General features: G+C 40.9%; 1 protein-coding gene across 1 annotated transcript in view; it reads left to right on the top strand.

Moving 5' to 3' along the window:
- Positions 1-19,558, top strand: part of PTPN5 (protein tyrosine phosphatase non-receptor type 5) — a 74,988-nt gene that overhangs the window by 19,661 nt on the left and 35,769 nt on the right. The window contains exon 2 of the mRNA XM_058846060.1: positions 2,116-2,218. Within this exon, the coding sequence (XP_058702043.1) occupies positions 2,119-2,218 (100 nt within the window). The 5' untranslated portion in view covers positions 2,116-2,118. The remainder of the gene's footprint in view (positions 1-2,115; positions 2,219-19,558) is intronic.

The raw sequence follows: 19,558 nt of genomic DNA, 5'->3' as shown, positions 1-19,558 counted from the left end.
GTCAGCTGAACCACAGTAACTAAATGTAAATATTCTTACTCTACTCTTTCAAAAGCACAAACCACTCCTGACCTGAATTTTAGCTCTTCTGCTTGGACTGAGGGCATGCAAAGTTAATTAGACTTCCACTTAACAGAAGTAATAACTTTTGCTTGCTGGGGTACTTCAGATACCAGAGCCCTTTGTGTCAGACAAGAAGTGCTGTATAGAGAGGTCTAACATCATTTATTAGATCACTTGGTGCAGTTTAGGGGTGTAGTTCTGCCTTCAGAGCCAAAAGAAACAAAGTCCCTTACAAAACCCGGTTACTCCTTGGTTCTGCACATCACAGCAGTTCTGCTGGAGGGACATGAGTGCATTGCAAAGCCTGTTTCTCAGAAGTTGTTGCACACAACTGGCAGTCATGTCATTGGCAAGTCTGAGGGGCAGTGGAGGTGCTGCTGGTAGACTTAGAACTTTTCACACCATCTTTTCATGGTACTTTTAAGTTGTTTTGAGTAGCACCTGCTCTGTAAAAGAAGATTGACTTCCTTTGACACTTGCCTGGAAAATACATCTTTTCTGGTTTTAAACCTGGATGGAAGAAATTGCATCAGAAAACTAACTTAATAAAAACATCTAGCTGAAAATAATCCATTGTCATATTTTCCTGGGAAGGAGGGAGAAGTGTTTCTAAGTGGCTATAAAAGTATAAATACCAGCTGTATGACTTATTCTTATTTTTTCTGGTTTTGGGAATAACTTTTGGATTATGTTTTGAGACACACTGTGTACACAATTATTCTTATTCTTGGACTTACATACTATGTTTGTATTACTACAAGTGAAAGAGACAGCATGTATCTAGGCCTTTACGGCCAGTTTCATCCCTTACTAATGCCTTGTCCTGGTTAGCAGAGGATTGTTTAGTCCTAAGATGTGCTCTATTGCATCAGGTGATTTTTTTGAGGAGTGCCTCACACATTGCTCTGATGTTTTGCTTTTACCTAGATGCTGTTTTCTTGTATACTAATGTCTTCTAAAAATGTGACTTACTTTTAAGTATGTCCTTCTTTTACATAAAAATATGCTGCTCTATATGCAGTGATCACCTCATGTCCCACTGTCAGAGGAAAAGTCTACATGTCTAAATAATCTTGGATTTATTTGCCTGTTCAGAACCAGAAGAAGAATTTTCTAGGCAAAGGATTTCAACAGTATCTCTGTAGAAGACACTTGGAGAGTTTAGCCTTTTAAACTCATGTTCTTAGGAGACTTCTTGTTAGGCTTTGTGAGGCATCGTGTTTTGGCCTCAATATAAAGAGTTCTGTTTATCTCTGTAGACTTTGGAAGAGACTGTGAATGAACTGTCCACAGTGCAAGATCCTTTAGGAGTAAGATGGCAAATCACATAAGCCTCAAAGGCAGAGCATTTTGTAATCTGGACAAAAAAAAAGGCATCTCTGGCCTCTCCCTTAGCTGAATGTGGGAAGGAGGAAAAGGTCCTTGCAGTTTATTAGAGGTGAATTTCTTTCCACCTGCCTGTATGACCTACTTTGTCCATATTTTTGCCATGCTTTTAGTGGCATGTTAGGCACGTAGTCTCTGAGGTTATGATGGACTGTCCCCAAATTATGTGTTCAGTTAGCCCCACTGTGTGATAGATATGATGCATTGAACAGTCCTTCACAAATAAGGGCTTTTGTCTTATATTCAGACCTTTAAGCCCTCTTGGAGATTTTAGTGAAATGGGGCGTTATGATTTCAGCTGAAGGCTTTTTCCATATGGTGCAGATGGCTCCTAAGGGAGTTGAGTTTATGGATTGCCTCCTTTTCCTTAAATATTAAAACATTTTATGGTACATGTCCTTTGATTCTGGTAGGTTCCAGTTCCTTTATGCAGGCAATAAGCAAAAGTGTGTTCATCAATAATAACATGGCAGTATACTTCATCTCCTTTCTGTGTTTCACTTCGCTCCACACATCAGTGGTTGACTCTTTCTTTATGGGTGAGCAGGTGATCACAGTCTTTCAGAATTTACTGTTAAGAAGACTTGTGTATAAAAGCCTGGAATGGTTCTTAGACATCTGATAGTGTTAAAGCTTAGATTTTTCCCTTATTTTTTGGTATTCTAGTGCATGAAGGACGTAAATGATAATCCCAGAGGACCATCTGTCCTGGAGCAGACATTGGAACCAAGTTACTATGTGACTGAAAGGACTGAGTGCAAGTCAGATGGTAAGTAAGACAAGGAAGATGAGATATGTCATACTCTCACTTCAGCACAGATGAAAAACACTGACATACACTCTTTCAGAATTTATCCTAATTTTCAGGTTTGAAGTGTTTTGCAAAGCCTGGTTAACATGGAAGATAGTTTTTGCTAGATCTTTTCATGGTGGAGTATATATTTTAACCTAGCTGTGGTTCTCACATCATTCAGCATTCATTTTACCTCCATTGCCTGCTTGATGTCTACGCAATTCTTTTTAGTTTGGATTTCTAAGGAAGCCTAAAGGGTTGAGCCTTTGTCTCTTAAAAGCTCCTTAGGAAGTCCTTTTAAATCCTTGCTGTCTCAAGCAGTTTTTTCCTTTTTTATTGACTTGTGGTAAGCAGTAAACAAATTAGTTTTGCTTAATCATCAAGGAAGTGGGTGTTTTCAAGAAATTCTGGACTTCTTTCTAAACATAATCTGTCTCTTACAGGGAAGTATCTCCTGTCTGCATAGTGAGGGCTCTTGGAATAACTGGGGATTTTATTTATTTATAATTACTTTTTTTCCCCTCCTGGTTTCTAAGGAGCTTCACTTCTTCCCCTTGTGTCTTTGCATAGCCTTTGACATTGCCCTTCTCCCATCTTGAGGTCAAAATACTAAGTATTCGTGCACAGAGCCTGCAGGTTGCTCATAGAAAAGATCTTTAATCCAGGAGTGATTACTGGATTACACTTTATATGTGGGCAATACAAAGGGAAGTTTTTCAAGCAGTTTTGTTTTTGTTGCAGAATAAGGCGTGGGTAGTTCTGCCTTGCAGAAAAGCTTAGCCTGGAAAAACCTGGTGTGGGAGGGGAGAAAGCAAAGTTCGACAATCATTTATCATGTGACATCGAAGTGGAATAGTTCCAACAAAGAAACTGTGCAAAAACATCCCAACTGAATGTGAGCTGAAGGTCGTGCACTTGCCTTCATGTTAACTTGGTAGAGCCAGCATGGAAGCATTGCTGAAGTACCATGGAAGGAATTCTGTGTCTGTAGGCTACCCCCGGCAAGTGTGCTTGCTGAAAAGTACCCTGGAAAGGGCTCAGTCTGAGGTGGCTGAACAGACTGCTTTTGGCACAAGAGGCAACGGCACTTAGAAAGTATCAGTGATGCTAATTTCAGGAAAGGCTCAGGTCTTTAACTCATGTCTTTAAACTGATGGAAGATGCTCCAATGAATGTTTGAAGAAGTCATCATTCTCCAGGCATCATCATAGGACTACAGACTGGCCCTTGTTTCAAATTTGGCAAAGGGTGTTATTCTGTTCAGCTGTCAGAAACACAACAGCAAACTTCAGTATCGCATAAAATACCATGTAAAATGTGGCCAAAGGTCTTCAATGTTGTAGTGCTTAAGTTGAGCAATCAATTACATTCATACAAAGAAAATACTGCTTTCATTGTGGGCCATAGAATCTAATAAAAAACTTCTAAGCCGTGGCTTGATTAGGGTAGGTTGGAGGACAAACTAAAATTCTGAAAGAATCATTCAGAAACTGTTAGGATATGTTTATGCCAGCCAGTTAATAAAGATGGTGAAACCATAAAATTATGGACTAGATTGAAAAATGGTCATTTTAAGCAACCAGAAGTCTGTCTATTTCACAGAACTGCCTTATGTTCAGATGCTCACATCCAGTACAGTGCATGAAGCAAAAAACAGAGTGAAATGAAACTGGATGGTGTTTCTGGAGGCTTGGAAAGTTTTGCTGTAGCTGCACGACAGAGCCACGAGCTGCTCCTTTGCGGGTGGGAAACAGGATACAGATAAAAGAAGTCACATGAGTCTGTGGGGATGAGCAACATTAACATGCTATTTTTGAAGGAGTGTGCACTTGGGTTGACAGTTTGAAGTTGAAGCCTTTCAGTCAAATCTTTATTAAAGCAAGTTTATTCTGCAGTGTGTATACAAAACACTGTAGGAAATTAAACCAATTAAAATCTCCGTTCATCTCTTAATGGCATTTAAGAATCAGAGATATGATGAGGATGAGACAGTTTTCAGTGCCAAGGTACACTATCTACAAGTATCTATCAGAAACCCTGATTTCAATAAAGAGTTAATTTAAAAATCAGTCTATTCTTTTTGACAAGCATCTATCTGGTAAATTATCATGTTCCAGTTTTAGTTCTATGGTCCTTATTGATTTAGAATAGTTTTAATCATTTTAATCAAGTATTATCATATCTTTATTAAGGGCTGGATAAGGTCTTAGGTTTTGGAGGTTTTTTCTGTTAATTCTTACACTTGATCCTTTCTCAAGCTAGACAGGTGGCAAGTTGACTTGATGCTCTTCATTCTCCTTCTATGCTGTGCATAAAATTGTTATCTTGCTTTACACTAAGTAAAGGCAATTGGTAAACTGACATTTGTAATTTAAAGGCTTGACCCTGTTGATGGTGTCCCCTGATGTATGTCTACTCCTCTGCCAGCTCCATTAGCCCAGCACAGCAGTCACAATATCAAGGATATCTTATTGTTGAATAACCAGGGTATTACTTTGTTGTTCGCACTGGGATTTCATATGGCATTTAAAGGAATTATTTGCCTGATTGTTTGCCTTCTGAAGAAGTACCAGTGAAAGTTGGAATTTTTTGATACCTTTCAGGCATACTGCATGAAAAGACAACAGAATCATTTGCTGATATTTTCCTGAGTTTCAGTCTTCAAACCTTAATACAAGAATATCACTTGAGAAGTTTAACTATGCATGGTGAATGATGAGCATATACTGACAGAATATTGGGGCGTACTTAGTATGGTAAGATCCAGGACTTCTATGCAGGTAGGCAGCTGTATTTCAAAGGTAGATAACAGAGTTTGGGGTTTTTAAAACAGTTTCTGTCAGCCCCTATGGAGATTGGCATCCTAAGTCCAAGTTAAAAGTACATTCTTCTCTGTCTTCACTGCTACACAGGCAGCAATATAGTATCTATAGGCTGTTACTCCCCTCCAAGGATTATTCAGGGCTGTTCTGTCAATTCTTGTTTCATCATTTATGTTAGGACAGTTCTCCCTTCGTTTCTCATGCCTCTCTGTGTGTAGGTCCTACTTTTAAACTTGTTCCTCAGCAATAGAGACTGTCATAGAATATAAATTTGACCAGGTGCTCTTTGTTAGGGTGAGGTCTGTCTGGCATCAACATTTCATCTTTGTTTTCCTGGGTTCTGGTGTAGGATATATGGGCATATGGACCTGAGGAAAGCAGCAGCAAACTCCAGTTACAGCCCTGCTCCAGATGGTCACGGGGTGAAGGATTGTGGTTGTAGTTTGTTCCTGCTGTGCAGTCAGATGTAGATGTGGCAGCCTGTGCATCATGACAGAAAAGAGGTGGAGCATGGGGGGGATATTCTCTGAAGGTGCATGGCTTGCCTTGGCACATCTACCTGTAAGGCTGTGTTCCACCCCTGTGAGAGCTGACGGAACTGAAGTTGTATTAGTCCCTGGCCAGCACTGTACCTCTTCCCCATGTGGGACTTTCTCAGGTTTTGTGCAGGTGCCAGTATCATAAACATCACTTGCAGTGTAAGATTTGGAATGCTGGCTGTCCTTGCACTGCCCAGTTTGTAGTATTTTATGTTCTCACAACTGTACCTCTATTTTCTTAATTGTGAGTGACAACAGGCACATTTGTGCGCTGTATTCACAGACAGTTAAAGGAAGCAAAAGCACACGGTAGGCAGCAGTTTGAAAACCATGTCAGTCTCAGTTTCAAAAACAACTGTGCGGTATTGTCTCACTGTCAGTGTGAAATGCAATCCATATTTTTAAGCTGCTTTTGAAAATGAAACTTAGACCCATCTTTTGAAGAATAATTAGAGTTATTTCAGTAGAACTAGGGCTTTATTTAGGGGGATTGGAGCTTTTCAAAATTTGGCCTCTTGATGCCCTAAGTCTGTTAGGCATGAGATACCCATTGTCATGTTTCCCACTAGAAAAATGAATCAAAATCAATGCCTGATTTCTGCAACTTTGTCAGAAAATTTCCAGTAAGAGCTCACAGTTGTAATTGGGAAATGGCAATCACCAAAAAGTTTAACTATGTTTTTTTTCTGTTTCAGAGTTTAGAGCAAGATATTTCAGAGGAGAGGGAGGGAAGACTCTTTATCTTAATTCTGAGGTTATTTAATACCCAAGAGGAAGGAAGTTTTCAGTATGCTGTACTTCTTGCATATGCTACCTTGTTTGAGTTGAGCTACTGCCAGATACTGTTTTTAGTCTCCACTCAGTCCTTCTGTCAGGCTTTTCACACTCCTCCTCCTCCTCCTGTGGGCTTCTCTTCTGTGGCCTTGTATTTATATTACTCCTTTCCCCTCTTATCAGATATTCTCTTTTCTATTATTCCCAAACATGCACCTTCTTTGCCATCTGTATTTTCTCTGCTTCATCTTTCTCTGCTTGTTGCTCCTAGTCCATTGTCCAGCTTAACTGATAAGAGTGGTTTTGTAGGACCCAGTTTAATGTCATAGAACACACATTTTGGAAGTCAAAAATACTGAAGAGGCTGTTTCAGGGATGTGAGATCCAAAACAGTGCAGTATTTTGAATTGCACATGTTGTTACAATACTAAATTATATGCATGCCTCATGGGCACTGGTTTTTGGTTTGGTGGACTAACTGATTAATTAATGGACAAGCTAATGTCATAGCTGAAATAAGCTAAAAATCAGCCTGATAAAACAAGTAGTCATTTTTGACAAGAGAACTTTGCTGACATGTTACTTGGTCCATGTGTAACAGTTTTATAAACTTATTTCTTAAGCTTGTTCAGCAGTAGGGACTGTCACAGAAGATAAATTTGACACCCTCTTGAAGTCTGATGTTGTCACCATATCTCAAACCTCCACTGTTTCTGGAAATCATGGTTTCTTGACCTCTGCCTTACTAGTTTGCTGACTGAGGTTTCATGCTTTCCTTATGCCTGCTGGTGACATCACCATGGGGAAATGCAAGAAACCTCAACAAACAAAGTACTTCAATAAGGACAGCATTAAGAGGTGAGTAGTTGTGGAGTACCAACCTCAGGAATGAGGGGTTTTAATGGTGGAATGTTTTCTTCATTGTATCACTGTTCTGTCTTGGAAAAGAAGTCTTGGGAACCTAAGACTTGCTTTGTTTGTGACTCTTTTTATCTCTTTCCACCTACGCATGATCTCTGATCTTTGTTAAGATCTGGGCCTGCTCTGCATCTTCACAAGGAAAATTCTAAAAGGAGAGAGGAGGGACTGCAAGGATTGAGAAGTTAAAAAAACTGATGGAGAGCAGGCATTGGCTCGTACTTGGCTGAAGCTGTCTCCCAGCCCTGCTACCTGAGAAGAGTTCTCAAAGAAAAGGTGATCATGGTATGGTCTCACCTATTGGATTTGTTAGATTTCCAACTGCAGTGTGTTGCACCAGGAGATTTGAGTGAATGCAACCAAATGGGAGTTCCCCATAGCTCTTTCACCACAGAATGAGCCTTCCCACCAAGATCTGGCTGTGTTGCCAAAAGAGAGTCATAGTCAAGCATATTATTGAAAAAGCATGAAGGGGAATCTGCCTCTGTGAACCTTCCTTTGGAGAATTCAGAGTGGAAATGAGGAGCTTAAACTCTCAGTTTAAGTGGAGAAAGGGGAGATTCAGGCACCCCATGAGAGGAGCATGGAGTCCTTCAACAGAAGAGTTGAGTAAATACTGAGGTTTGACTCTTTTGCGGTACATTTTCACAACATCTGTCAAACTTCTTTTAAAAATACCCAGCCAGCTCTGGCTTGACTGTGGACATTTTTCACACTTCCCAGTGTATGGAATTGGCATTTTAATTTCAGAAACAAATCTACCAGCTTATTAGATTTATCCACCTGCTCATGCAAATGGCAGCACAGTAGGTTGAGTTTGTTCTCATGTGTTTTTCATCACAGGTCTTTGGTTGTCATTTAAGCTTTACAGAGTCTATTCAGGTCCCATGTTTTGCTGTATCGTGTATAATTTCATCCCTGGGATTGCACCCACCGCTGCAATATGTGGTAGCACTGGGTTGTTAGGCTGTTCTCCCCATGGGATCTGAATAGCTCTTCCCTGTGGGCTGTTGGCTTTGTGTGCTGCACCCCATGCTGTGGCAGCAAGCTGCTGTGTTGTGGTTCTTTGCACCTACCAGAGAGCTTATCAGGTGTCTCTAATGACATGGATCTGCTATTGCTTTATTTTCAACTCAGCTGTTTAGCTAAAAGAATGTGTTATTTAAAAGAGAAATTTCACCTGAAAGTAAATGGCCAAATGAAATTCTTTTAGTCCCAACAAAAGGTGCCATTTGCTGTTGATGATTGCCATCATGGCACGCTTTAAGTGAGAACAAACATACTCCCCCCCCTCCAATACACACAAGGCTTTCTTCCTAACAGATTTATTCATTAGGCATATGTTCAAAGACTACAGCTATTACCACTTTTAAATAGAACCATTTTTTTCATTGCTTTTCATAGAAAAAATGCTACAGTGTTGTGAAAAACCTGTTAATGTTCCGGATTCAATTAACTAACATAGTCTATTAAAAGTCCTTTTTACTCAGGTTGTTTGAAAATTGGAAAATAAATACTGTGTGTTGGACTGACCTTCAAATGACAGTCCAAAGCTGCTGCTTTGCACAGTCTTTAGCGGTTTGAATGCCTTTTCCTTCCCTCTGTGTATGTCAAAAAGGTCTCTAAGAGAAATTGAAGGGAAGCTGGTAAGACTTCATCTCAACTTCATTGCACAGGCAACATTCCTGCTGAAACAGGTAAAAAGTTTCAGCAAAAGTTTCATCTGACCAATTTCACAGCCTTTTGGTACGAGGGATGGCACTCCTGAAAGACACTAAATGCCTTCCATTTTGTATGCCTTCTGTGGGAGACAAAGATAAATACAGACCTGTTTTTCAGAATAGGTCATTTTTCTTTTTGTCAGATTTGTGCAGGCATTCTCAAAATGGTCCCTTTTAGCATTCTGTGTGCTCACTGGTACTGATAGGTTCTGAATGTCCTTTGCCAGCACATTGAAGAGACTGTGTTATTTTTCTGTATGGAAAAATGCTTTTGCAACTGCTCTAAGGTGACATTTCCTTTGTTCTTGAGGTTTTTTTGCACGCTACTAAAGTGCTACTCCTATTGGTTACACATATGGATTTAGGGATGCTATTGTCTGTTCAGCTGATAAGATCATTTCAAGTTCTGTGGAGATGAAAAGATGAACTGTGATGTTACAGTTATCCCTCAAAAATAGGACTTGATACTGCCCTGCTTACTCTTTTGTGCCTCTGCTCAACATATCTAAAATAGATCACAGGGCTTCTACCTGGGCCACAGACAAAATGTAGCTATTGCCCATTCTTTTCATAATATCTCCAGCATAATTAATGTTACTGCAGGGATTTGACCTTTGGTGGAGGCTAGGCACCCACCAAAGCCACTGTCAGCCCCCACTCTGAACTGGATAAGGGGGAGAAAATATAACAAGTGGCTGAAGAGTTGAGACAAGGACCAGGAGAGATCACTCACCAGTTACTGTCATGGGCAAAACTCAGGGAAGTTAGTTTAATTTATTGCTAATCAAAATCAAAACAGGATAATGAGAAGTAAAACCAGTCTTAAAAACATCTTCTTCCTACCCCTCCCTCCTTGGTTTTAACTTCATTCCTGATTCTCTCTCTCGTCTCTCTTAGTGGTTCAGGGAGATGGAGAATGGGGGCTATCATTCAGTTCATCACACGTTTTTTTTGACACAGCTTCCTCCTCAGGAAAAAGAGTTCTTCCCCTTCTCCAGCATGGGGCCATCCCATGGGAGGCAGTTCCCCATTAACCTTTCCAAAGTGAGTGCTTCCCATGGGCTGCAGTCCTTCATGAACTGCTCCAGTGTGGGTCCCTTCCAGTGGCTGTGGTCCCTTAGGAACAGGGTGCTCCAGTGCTCCTCTTTCCCTGGGTCTGTAGGTCCCTCTGCCAGGATCCTGCTCCAGCATGGGCTTACCCATGGAGTCACAACCTTCTTTTGGGCATCTACCTGCTCTGCCCTGGGCTCCTCCAGAGGCTGCAGATGGATCTCTGCTCCTCCATGGCCTGCAGGGGAATGCTCTGGCACTGACTGCCCTGACCTGGGTGTCTGCAGGGCTGTTCCTCTCACATATTCTCACTCCTTTCTTCCATGGCCACATTTATTTCTGTGCTGTAACTTTATTCTCCTTCTTAAACAGATTATCCCAGTGGCATTCCTACCATCTGATGTGGCTGGCCTTGGAAGTTGGCTGGCATAAGAACTGCCAGACATGGAGAAGCTTCTCAAAGAAGCTATCCTTGTAGTCTCCCCACACCCTGCTACCAAAACCTTGTTACACAAACCCTTCAGGAAAGGACCAAGCAGTTTTGTTGTACTTAATTGGCATTGGGATTTGACGGATGCAAACAAAAAAAAATTCTTTTAGTTCTTTTAGTAGAATCTTGAAGTAATGTGGAGGAAGATGGAGGTGGGATAGTTTGGAAATGCTGCACTGATCTTTAGAAGCTAAGAATGAGATTTACAAGATTGCTCAGTTCTTTATTCTTATTGAAGTCAAGTGTGGGAGGAGACTTGGTGTGAGGTGTTTGACATCTCCTCTTAATGCAGATGAAGTGTTCTGGGTAGCACTGCAGAAATGTAGCTCTGTGGATGAAATCGTGCTTCCCATTGACACATACTGTCACCCACACTTCAGAAAGTGCATCCTAAGGGAAGCAATTGACTACTCATACCCCAAAATATGTAATACATATTAACAGCATGTTTCAACATGGAGACAAAACTGTGGGGCAATTAGAAGTCCATAAGAATATGTTTGGTGCCTTTGTGGTGACCTGAATTATAATTATGAAATCAGGAGCTTCTGAAAAGAAAGAAATGCTCCAATCAAGACCTGACAAAACAATGTTTTGTAATAGTCCCAATTTACGTTGTGTAGTTGAGGAGGCAAATTCCCGTCTTTTCATCCTCAGAACAGGACATGCTATGATGCCTTTTATACCTGAAGCAATGGGAGGTTTTTAAGTGTGCCTTCTTGGTAGGTGTGCCTCCCATAGATGCAGCACACCTGACAACTGTTTCCATGCAACCTCAGATCATCATCATTTCTGCAGCATTTGCTGGAGTACAGAATGAAAATCCCTAGGCTATCGGTAATTCCAATCTGGAGCCGGAAGCAGAAATGCTCTGCTTATGCATGGTCCAAAATGGTGTTTGCTTGCCACCTTGGTGACCTGTTGATTAACGTCAGCTCTTACTACGGTAACTCAGCATGAGGCTGTGTGATGTGAGGTGGAGTGGAGCCTTGGGATACATGAGTCCATGAGAGGGTTGTTTCTTTGGGTTGTTTTGTAGAGTGAAGCTCAGGATTGCAGACAAGTGGTGCAAAATCCTCCCAGAATAATCGCAAAGCTCATCACCAGCATGTGCTTTTTTCATGTCACCTTCTCCAACAGAGAGCTGTAACAACTTGTGCATATCTGCTTATCTATCTAGACAAAACATTGCTCAGTGCATGTTTCCTCCCCAGGAAGAGGATGAGAAGGCAAGCTGTTGCATCTTTCTAGTTTACTATTTAAGGCTGTGTATCCATGCTGATGAGCACAGCAGAGGAACCCAGACAGACACAGGACTGTTACCTCTTTCTACTTGCATCATGCACTTTTTGTGCTCCTGCATGGGTAGTTACAGAGAATGAGAGCTCAAAACTTTTCCTCTTGTGACATTTTAGTAACCTAAGCATACCTCTAACATGAAGGGACTGCAGTTACAGACGTAGCAGAGCGCTGAACTAGAAACAATGATATTTAATTGTGTTTAGTTTCCATTCGGGCCCATAATGGTATTGCCTGGAAAGGAAATAGGGCTCTAATAAAGAGATAAAATTGATCTTGTTTCTGGATGTCCACACCCTTATCTCTACAAGCGTTTACTTCAAAGCCTAGTTTAGAGGGTCTGAGTGATACTGTTGTTTTCTGAGGAAGCCAAGCAGTGCAAGCATAGCCTTTTTAAATGCATGAAAAAAAGCAAAATGCTTATACTTGGCATAACACCCTTGGGTCATGTATCAGGTTTGTGGCTGAAGATGATTGTTGAGATGGGTCTTGATATAATTTACTTTGCTTAGGAAAGAGAATGTCTTTGAAATGAATGTGATAGTAGCTTTTCTAAATGTTTTTTTGTGAAGGCTCCAGGGCATAAGATTTGAGTCACTTAGTAAAGCAGGCTCTCCTGAAATGAATGACTTCAAAATGTTCCCATTTGAACCTGGCAGGAAGCCAGCAAATCACCCCTCTGCTTCAAGGTGCAAACTCTCTCATTCACCTTAGCAGAAGGCAGATCTAATACCTACAGAATGCCAGGTCTGTCACTCAGGAGACATTAGAAACACACAGTGGTATTACCATTATGACTGTAGAAGTTATTAATTTAACAAAATAAATATCCTTTTTTTTTCCCAACAATAGCAGTGTGGCAGCACCAATTCAGATTATAGTAGTATGAATAGCAAATACTTTCAAAAGTGTGTGATACCAGAATGTGCTTGCTTCTTTTAATTGTCGAAGTCACTCTTTTATTGAAGAGGCTGTTTGTCTGGTTCTAAATGATTGCTATTCTTTGATTATGCATTAGGCACATTGAAGTATATCCTGTAGTCAAAGTGTAAAGGCACAAAAATTATAATTAGGGTTTGAAAAGGTATAGTTGGTTATCCTGTTTCAGAGAGTTCAAGCCTGTACCTTTCCATCTGCATCGCTGCTCCCTGCCTGTGTTGCCGGTGCAAGGCTGATTCATGAGAAGTCTAAGCCTTTATCTCTTTAACTGTGGAGTTACAGAGCTTCTTTGTGGGTTTCCATTTTCAGTGTTAAAGGGAGCTTACAGCCTAGGATTAATATGGGACAACTGACTTTGCTGAAATTCAACTTGTAGTCTGTTTACAAAAGCTCAAGGCAGCTCCAAAATTATCACCAGGCACTTGAAAATGTTCAGTGGAGAAAACAGCATAACAAAGAAATATTGTACTTATTTACAAATAAAATTTAAATTGTATCCAATATTCAGTGGTAATCAGATGGACCTTCTGTAAGAGGGTTAAGAGGAAAGGAGAAAAGACAAAGTCAAACAAAAGCTTTGAATTGAGCCCTGATTGAAAGATGGTAATTTCTAATTATGCGTGGGTGTGATGCAAGTTAATATTCAGTGTCTCTGCCCTCTGAGGGTCTTCATCCACTTAAGAGCTGTAATTTTACACCATATTTAATATTTTTGTTTTGAAGCAAACACTGCCCTGGTTGCCCTGAGAAATGGCATATCCTTTAACTTGACGTTCCACAGGACAAAAGGTAAAAGGACACTGCCTAACTACACATCTTGTGGTTAAGACCTGTAAGCATTAGGAGAGCCATTTAGAATAAACCACTTGTATATTTGACTTAAATGTGATTTAGATGTGGACAAGGGCATAGCTAGTCTTGCACTGGGAATTAAGAGCAACTTACCCATTTTTGGTAGAGGCACAGCAGTTCGTAATGAGTGTAGGACCCTGGCAGTCAGGCCCTACAGATGTTACAGTAGCTCCCATACACTTCCCATATAACGATATCTGCTTTATCTGATAGTCCCTTATTGCTTCTTGTGGCTCCTAGCAGTTCTTGTTTGCTGTATTTCCAGAGCAGAGAGCCCAAGGATTTTTTTTCTTGTTGCTCCCATCTAAGTGAGGCTCACACCTAATTCATAGTGGTGTCAGCTGAGGTATCCTGAGACGCTTTTTACTAGCAGCTCTGTTTCATATGAGCTGTTACAGGCTAGAGGTTTGGTGAGAGGATCAGGTAAATTACCTTATCTCTTACTAGGTGGGTTAGGTATATTATAAAGTAGTCAGTACCAGTGTGTAGGACCCTAGGTATGAGAGGAGTGCTGTGTGGAACATTTGTTTTCTTCCAGAAAGGAAGGGTTTAGTGACAGATCAAATTAGGTGCCCCAGACTCACCCTTCAGTAAAACAAAATATCTGGTGTCAGGCTGCATCCTTCGCCCTCCAGGGATGACTTCATAGGCCAGCATTCTGTCTTTTAAAATTGTGTTTTGAAAATTCTTTTGATTATTTGGAGCAAAAACTACTGCATGGAGGCAGGGGAGTTTGAGAAGATTATGAGTTTTCTTTTTCTCTTTCCTGTATTTCTTTTCCTCTGCGGTTATCATTTTTTCATGAACTAATTCTTGAGCAACACCACAGTGAGCCACTCTGTGGGATGGAGAGTAAAAGTTGATGTAAAAAGGCATTTTAATACTATGTCACTTCACCCTCTGAGACTGGATTTTGTCTTTGCATTTCAGGTCTGAAGAGCACAAGCACATTTGTAGAGATTTGCACTAGAAACATACTAAAACGTAAGATTGAACATTAACTATAAACAGATTCTTTCTCACAGGGAAAAACAGGCTTACTTTTTGAATTCTGTTTAATGAAACAAAATCCTTATTTAGCTCCTAACAAGCCCTCAGTTTCTCTGCTAACAGTAGCAGTGGGTTAAACATCAGTCTGAAAATTAATCACAATTGTCCTCATGTAGCCTGAAAGTTAGTTTCAGAAGTGTTTTTTCAGAAAGGGTTTTAATAAAGTAGGAAACTTCTGGGCATTTTCTTTTTTCATGACTTACAAAATGTACTGTCCAGAATTCTAATAATAGAAAAAATACTACCTTGGTAATTTAATAAAGTGTTTATTTCCATGTGTACAGCCCAACAAAAGGGTAATCTGGATGCTCTGCACGATAAAGGTGTTTCCCACCGTTGACAGTAGAGTCCCTTTTCTGTACAAGAGTTTAACAGGTAGTAGGAGATGTTGGCTCCTGTTACACTTGGGTTTTATGGAACCTGCAATAAAATGACTAGGATTTTCTCTTCATCTTATTTAATGATCAGAGTTGGAGGTGGTGGACATTTCCACTGCAGCAACTCAGCTGAAGATGCCCTTAGGAACTGGAATCTATCCAGATTATATGTTCACTTATCATTGTGGCATTTCCCTGTGGCAGCTAGACAATTATGACACCGTAGCTGTTGGACTGCTGTAAAAATCACAGCAACTTGAAAGCTCTTCTAAATCACAGCAAAGAGCCTTGTCTGTACCCTGAAATTCACAGAGCATATCAGCAAGCACACAACATCGGTGACCAGTTGGGAATCAGATGAGGTTTGCAGCTTGTTTGATGGCCAGTCTCCTCCTGCTGAAGAAGACGGGGAGGCAGTTTTTCTTGCAGTCTGATATTTCTCTTCTCCATCCCTCCCTAGGAGCTTGCAGGCTTGCTTTTATATGACCCTGCATGATCGTAATACTGGTCCTGGGTGAACATGAACATTTTTTCTGTCTTCACCTCTTTCTCTCCTCCCACCCATCCCAGATGAAGTGGCAGGTGGACTGAGTGGGAGCAGTGTGAACCCAATGCAGAGAAAACGTGTGACTCAGCAGTTCAGCAGGGAGCTGTGGAGCAAAAAGGCAGCTATTCTCCTTGCACACTCTGGCATCAGGTTGCTGTTCCCTCAAAGACAAGAAGAGGCCCTTTACGGATGGAGATGTGCAGCCCCCCAGCATGGCAAAGGGGCTGTGCAGTCTTTTCAGCAGAACTTATTTCAAGTAGAGAGGAAAGTTTCTTCTTCAAGTTTGTTAGAAATGCTGCGAGTGAAAAGGGAGAAGCATCAGGCTGGAATTATGTAGACCTCAGTTATCTGCATGATTCGCTCACAGATCTTTTGCAACTTTCCCTCTTTCTCTCTTCATGCAGCTTTCCCTTTTGGTAATTGGAATTTGGCATAAGTAACAGCCAGATTCCACCAGCTGAGCTTGGGAAATGCAAGTCTACAGTACTGTTCCTGGCAAGTAGATGACACCCCTTTTCCTCTGAACTGTCAAAGAACTCCACAGAGAGCCCTTGCCATCCTCGGAAGGAGGCTTCTGGCTTTCCCCATGCTCCCCACCCCTCATGGACAAGCAAGCGCTTGGATAATTGTGGGTTATCCTCTGTCACACAAGGATAAAATAACCTTCTCACTCACAGTTGGGGAGGGGCCATTGCAGTGTCTATCTAAGCAGTTTTGTAACCATGAAAAGGTTGTGGTATTTTCTTACCAATTCTATGTTTGCCTTTCAGAACAGAGGACTGAAGTAGATTTTTCTGTATAGACTAATTGACAACAGGTAGACATTTTGTATCACTGGTTGTACTTACTAAAACCTCAGTTTTAAAGTTGTAGTGTGCATCCTTGTCACTGAATTTCCCCAAAACACACACACACACACACACAAAAAAAAAAAAAAAAAAAGAAAGAAAGCTGTGGGGTGGTGTTCTCTTGAATCTTCAGAGAGCCTGAAACAATGTCACTGGAGAGTTGTTGAGCAGCTAAGCTCCCCTTGGTGGGCATATCAACCCATGAATCAGTGTGAATGAAATACAAATATTTCCAGTGTGATCTTTTTTAGCAAAAGTGTTCAGCTTTCCCAAATAGAATCCTTGAATGTTAGAAATTTCAGTTGTTCCCTACACAGCTGTGAATACCTGTAGCCTGGCTTAGTTCGTTCTTACAGTCCAGGGTAGATAGACTTCGTGCAAACTAAATGCATTAGAAATTTTAAGCTGAAATTCATCTCAAATTAAGTAACATAAGAGACTGACAACCGTGTTTCTGGTGTGTAGGCTCAGTCTTGTTGAAGACTCTTCTGTAAAGTGTCAGAGAGGGTAGTTCCAGTTTCTTCCACCTCTTACTTAAATTGGTGGTACCTCAGGCATATTTCTTCATGGGTTTGGTTACAGAGAAGAGTTTGAAGTCTGCAGTCCTACCAAGGACCACAGGATGGATCTAACTGGCTTCCAGTTTGATACCAAAGTGATTTCAGGGTTGCTTTGATGCCTTGCATTACTTAGTGGTAAATGTCATGGGATCCATGGATCTGCCTGGCTTGTTGCTTGTGCTTGAATTAAGCTGTCTGATACTTTCTGAAGTAGCTCTCAGTGTGGTTTTGCATTACAAATGCAAGATCTACCAACCACAAGCTTTTGGCAGCTAGAACTTGGACTTTATCCAGAACAGAATCGGAGGTACTAAGATTACGTCATTGTAAATCCCCTCTATCTCCAGTCAGTCAGTAGTAGGTAGCTGTGGGGTGCATCTGGGGGTGTTTTTCTTTGCAGCTTTTGATCTGGATACTTTCAGGGCCTAGATGTTCTCCTGGGCAACATTTTACTCAGCCATTTGAAAAACATGAATGTATTGAACTCTCGTAAACAGAGCAGGCCAGGCATCAAGTAGCAGTTGTCATGATGAGAAAGGTTAAAAAAATGAATAATGGGGAAGCTAGCGTCCCCAGTTTTCAACACAGATCATTATATCTTTAGTGTAAATTTTCAACATAACTTATCAGATAATTTAGGAGTGCAGACAGAATCAAGAAGAAACAGACTTTCCTTGGTGGTGAATTTTATCTGTATGTAAACAGTAATGATGCTGCTTCTGTCACATTTACTACTTAATAAATTAAATTGCTGTTCATAAAGAAGTTCAGGAGAAGTTTTGGAGTTATAAAACAGTGACCCACGAGTTGGTTTCCTGCAGAGTGAAGAATGTAAGTACACAATTTGCCTTTGCTATGCAAGTATGAGAGGTCCCCTTCCTCTTACCCACTTCTTCCCATACCAGTGCAGTGCAAAAGAAGGCTAATTACTCAGTTTCCATCTTTCTCATGCTGCAGTGGCAACCAAGAAAAGAGATTGTTTTCTTAGCCAATACCTTTCTCCTAAAGTTCTGTTCTTTGGATAAGACAGGCTTTTTACCCTCTAGCACAAGCTGCCTCTTGTTCATGTGCACTCTGAGGCAGTTCATTCAGCTTTGATGTGTATTTCCAGCACCTGGACTTGCCTGCAATCAGGATGTCTTGTGATGTGTGTATTTAACAAGGTCTTGACCAAATCTGTGAGCTGTGTTGCCAAGGGCTATGCCCTGTGTATGCAGTTGAGGTGCATGTTAAAATTCTTTTCAGCAATGGACTGAGACCCATCTCAATAGTGTGCTTTCATCTACTGTTCTTTCATCAGTAGCAGTTCCCCTTAGCAGTTAGATGGAAATTAGAGGCAGAGATTTCAGTAGGCAGTTGCATTTGGGCATCTGAAGATGCAGAGACTGTTAACTGACTTATGACTCTGGTCTGAAGTGTTGGTAATCTTGATGGATGTGAGCTATCACTGGCATGTTCATACTTTGTTGTGCTTCCACTCTGTGGTCCATTCCTACAGATTCTCACCACACATGGCCATAATCAAGATGTGGTCAGGTTCAGAGGGATGTCCTCAATACACCTAGAACAATTAGGGGCAATGCAGCCAAGCTGCTGTGGTGTGTTTGCTGCTGCAGCTTGAGACTTGGCAGAGCAGGTGAGGCCCCTTTTGCCCTCCTGTCTTCTATGTCTGGAAGGTAGAATTCACCATTAACAAAACTTGTATTTCCCAGTGAAGAGGCAGTACCATCCAACCCAGAATCACAATTCCCACAGGGACAGTGTGATGGATGTGCATAAATGCCTAATGCCTGTATGAGCACTGTCTTTTCATTGCTGGGGGTGTGTTTTCTTTCTGTTATAAAAACAGCTTTGTTGAGGAATGTCTTTCTCTCAAAAATATGTTGTTAAATTAAGTCTGTCAATGGAGCTGTGCCAATTCCTTGAGCATTAGCACCCATGCACAAGAGAGGACACAAGTTCCTTTTAAAATGTTAACTTCATTAGGAAATACAGCCAGGATGTGAGGTTCTGAGGGGCTGTTTTTTTGTTTTTCTCTGAAGGCTTTAAGTATGAATCAGTTGAGTTACAGAGCTGCTAATGCCTCACCCACAGCAGGATTTGATGGGATCGTGACATGTTTGTTACTGTAAGGTTTTGTTGACTTGATTATTATTGCTACAGTGCCTTTTAATGTTTCAGCTAAGACTAGTACTCTAAGCGCTTGTTTTTCTGAGTTATATAGGTGCTTTTTTATTCTTCTGCCTGTTATGTACCCATATATGAAGTCAGAAAAAAAAAAAAAAAAAGAGATACTGGGGGGTTAAAATGTGCATTGCCAGAGTTACAGAAGCCAGCTTTTACCTCCTGAGTGAAGAAAGATGTTTCCCTATATATATGTATTATTCCATAATATGATAATGTGCTGTGCTGTGTATTTTTGGCAGCTAGTTTTGGTGACACTGTGTAAAGAAAGAATACAGGATGAATGGATCCCTGGCATGATCCAGAAAGTGCTTTTCCCTGAACAGCAAGAAGGAGTTTAAGTTTA

This window comes from Poecile atricapillus, chromosome 1, assembly GCF_030490865.1.
Source record: "Poecile atricapillus isolate bPoeAtr1 chromosome 1, bPoeAtr1.hap1, whole genome shotgun sequence".
In the NCBI taxonomy this organism is placed as follows: Eukaryota; Metazoa; Chordata; class Aves; order Passeriformes; family Paridae; genus Poecile; species Poecile atricapillus.
Note: the sequence above shows the minus strand (reverse complement) of the source record. Positions and strands in the feature narration are given on the sequence as shown.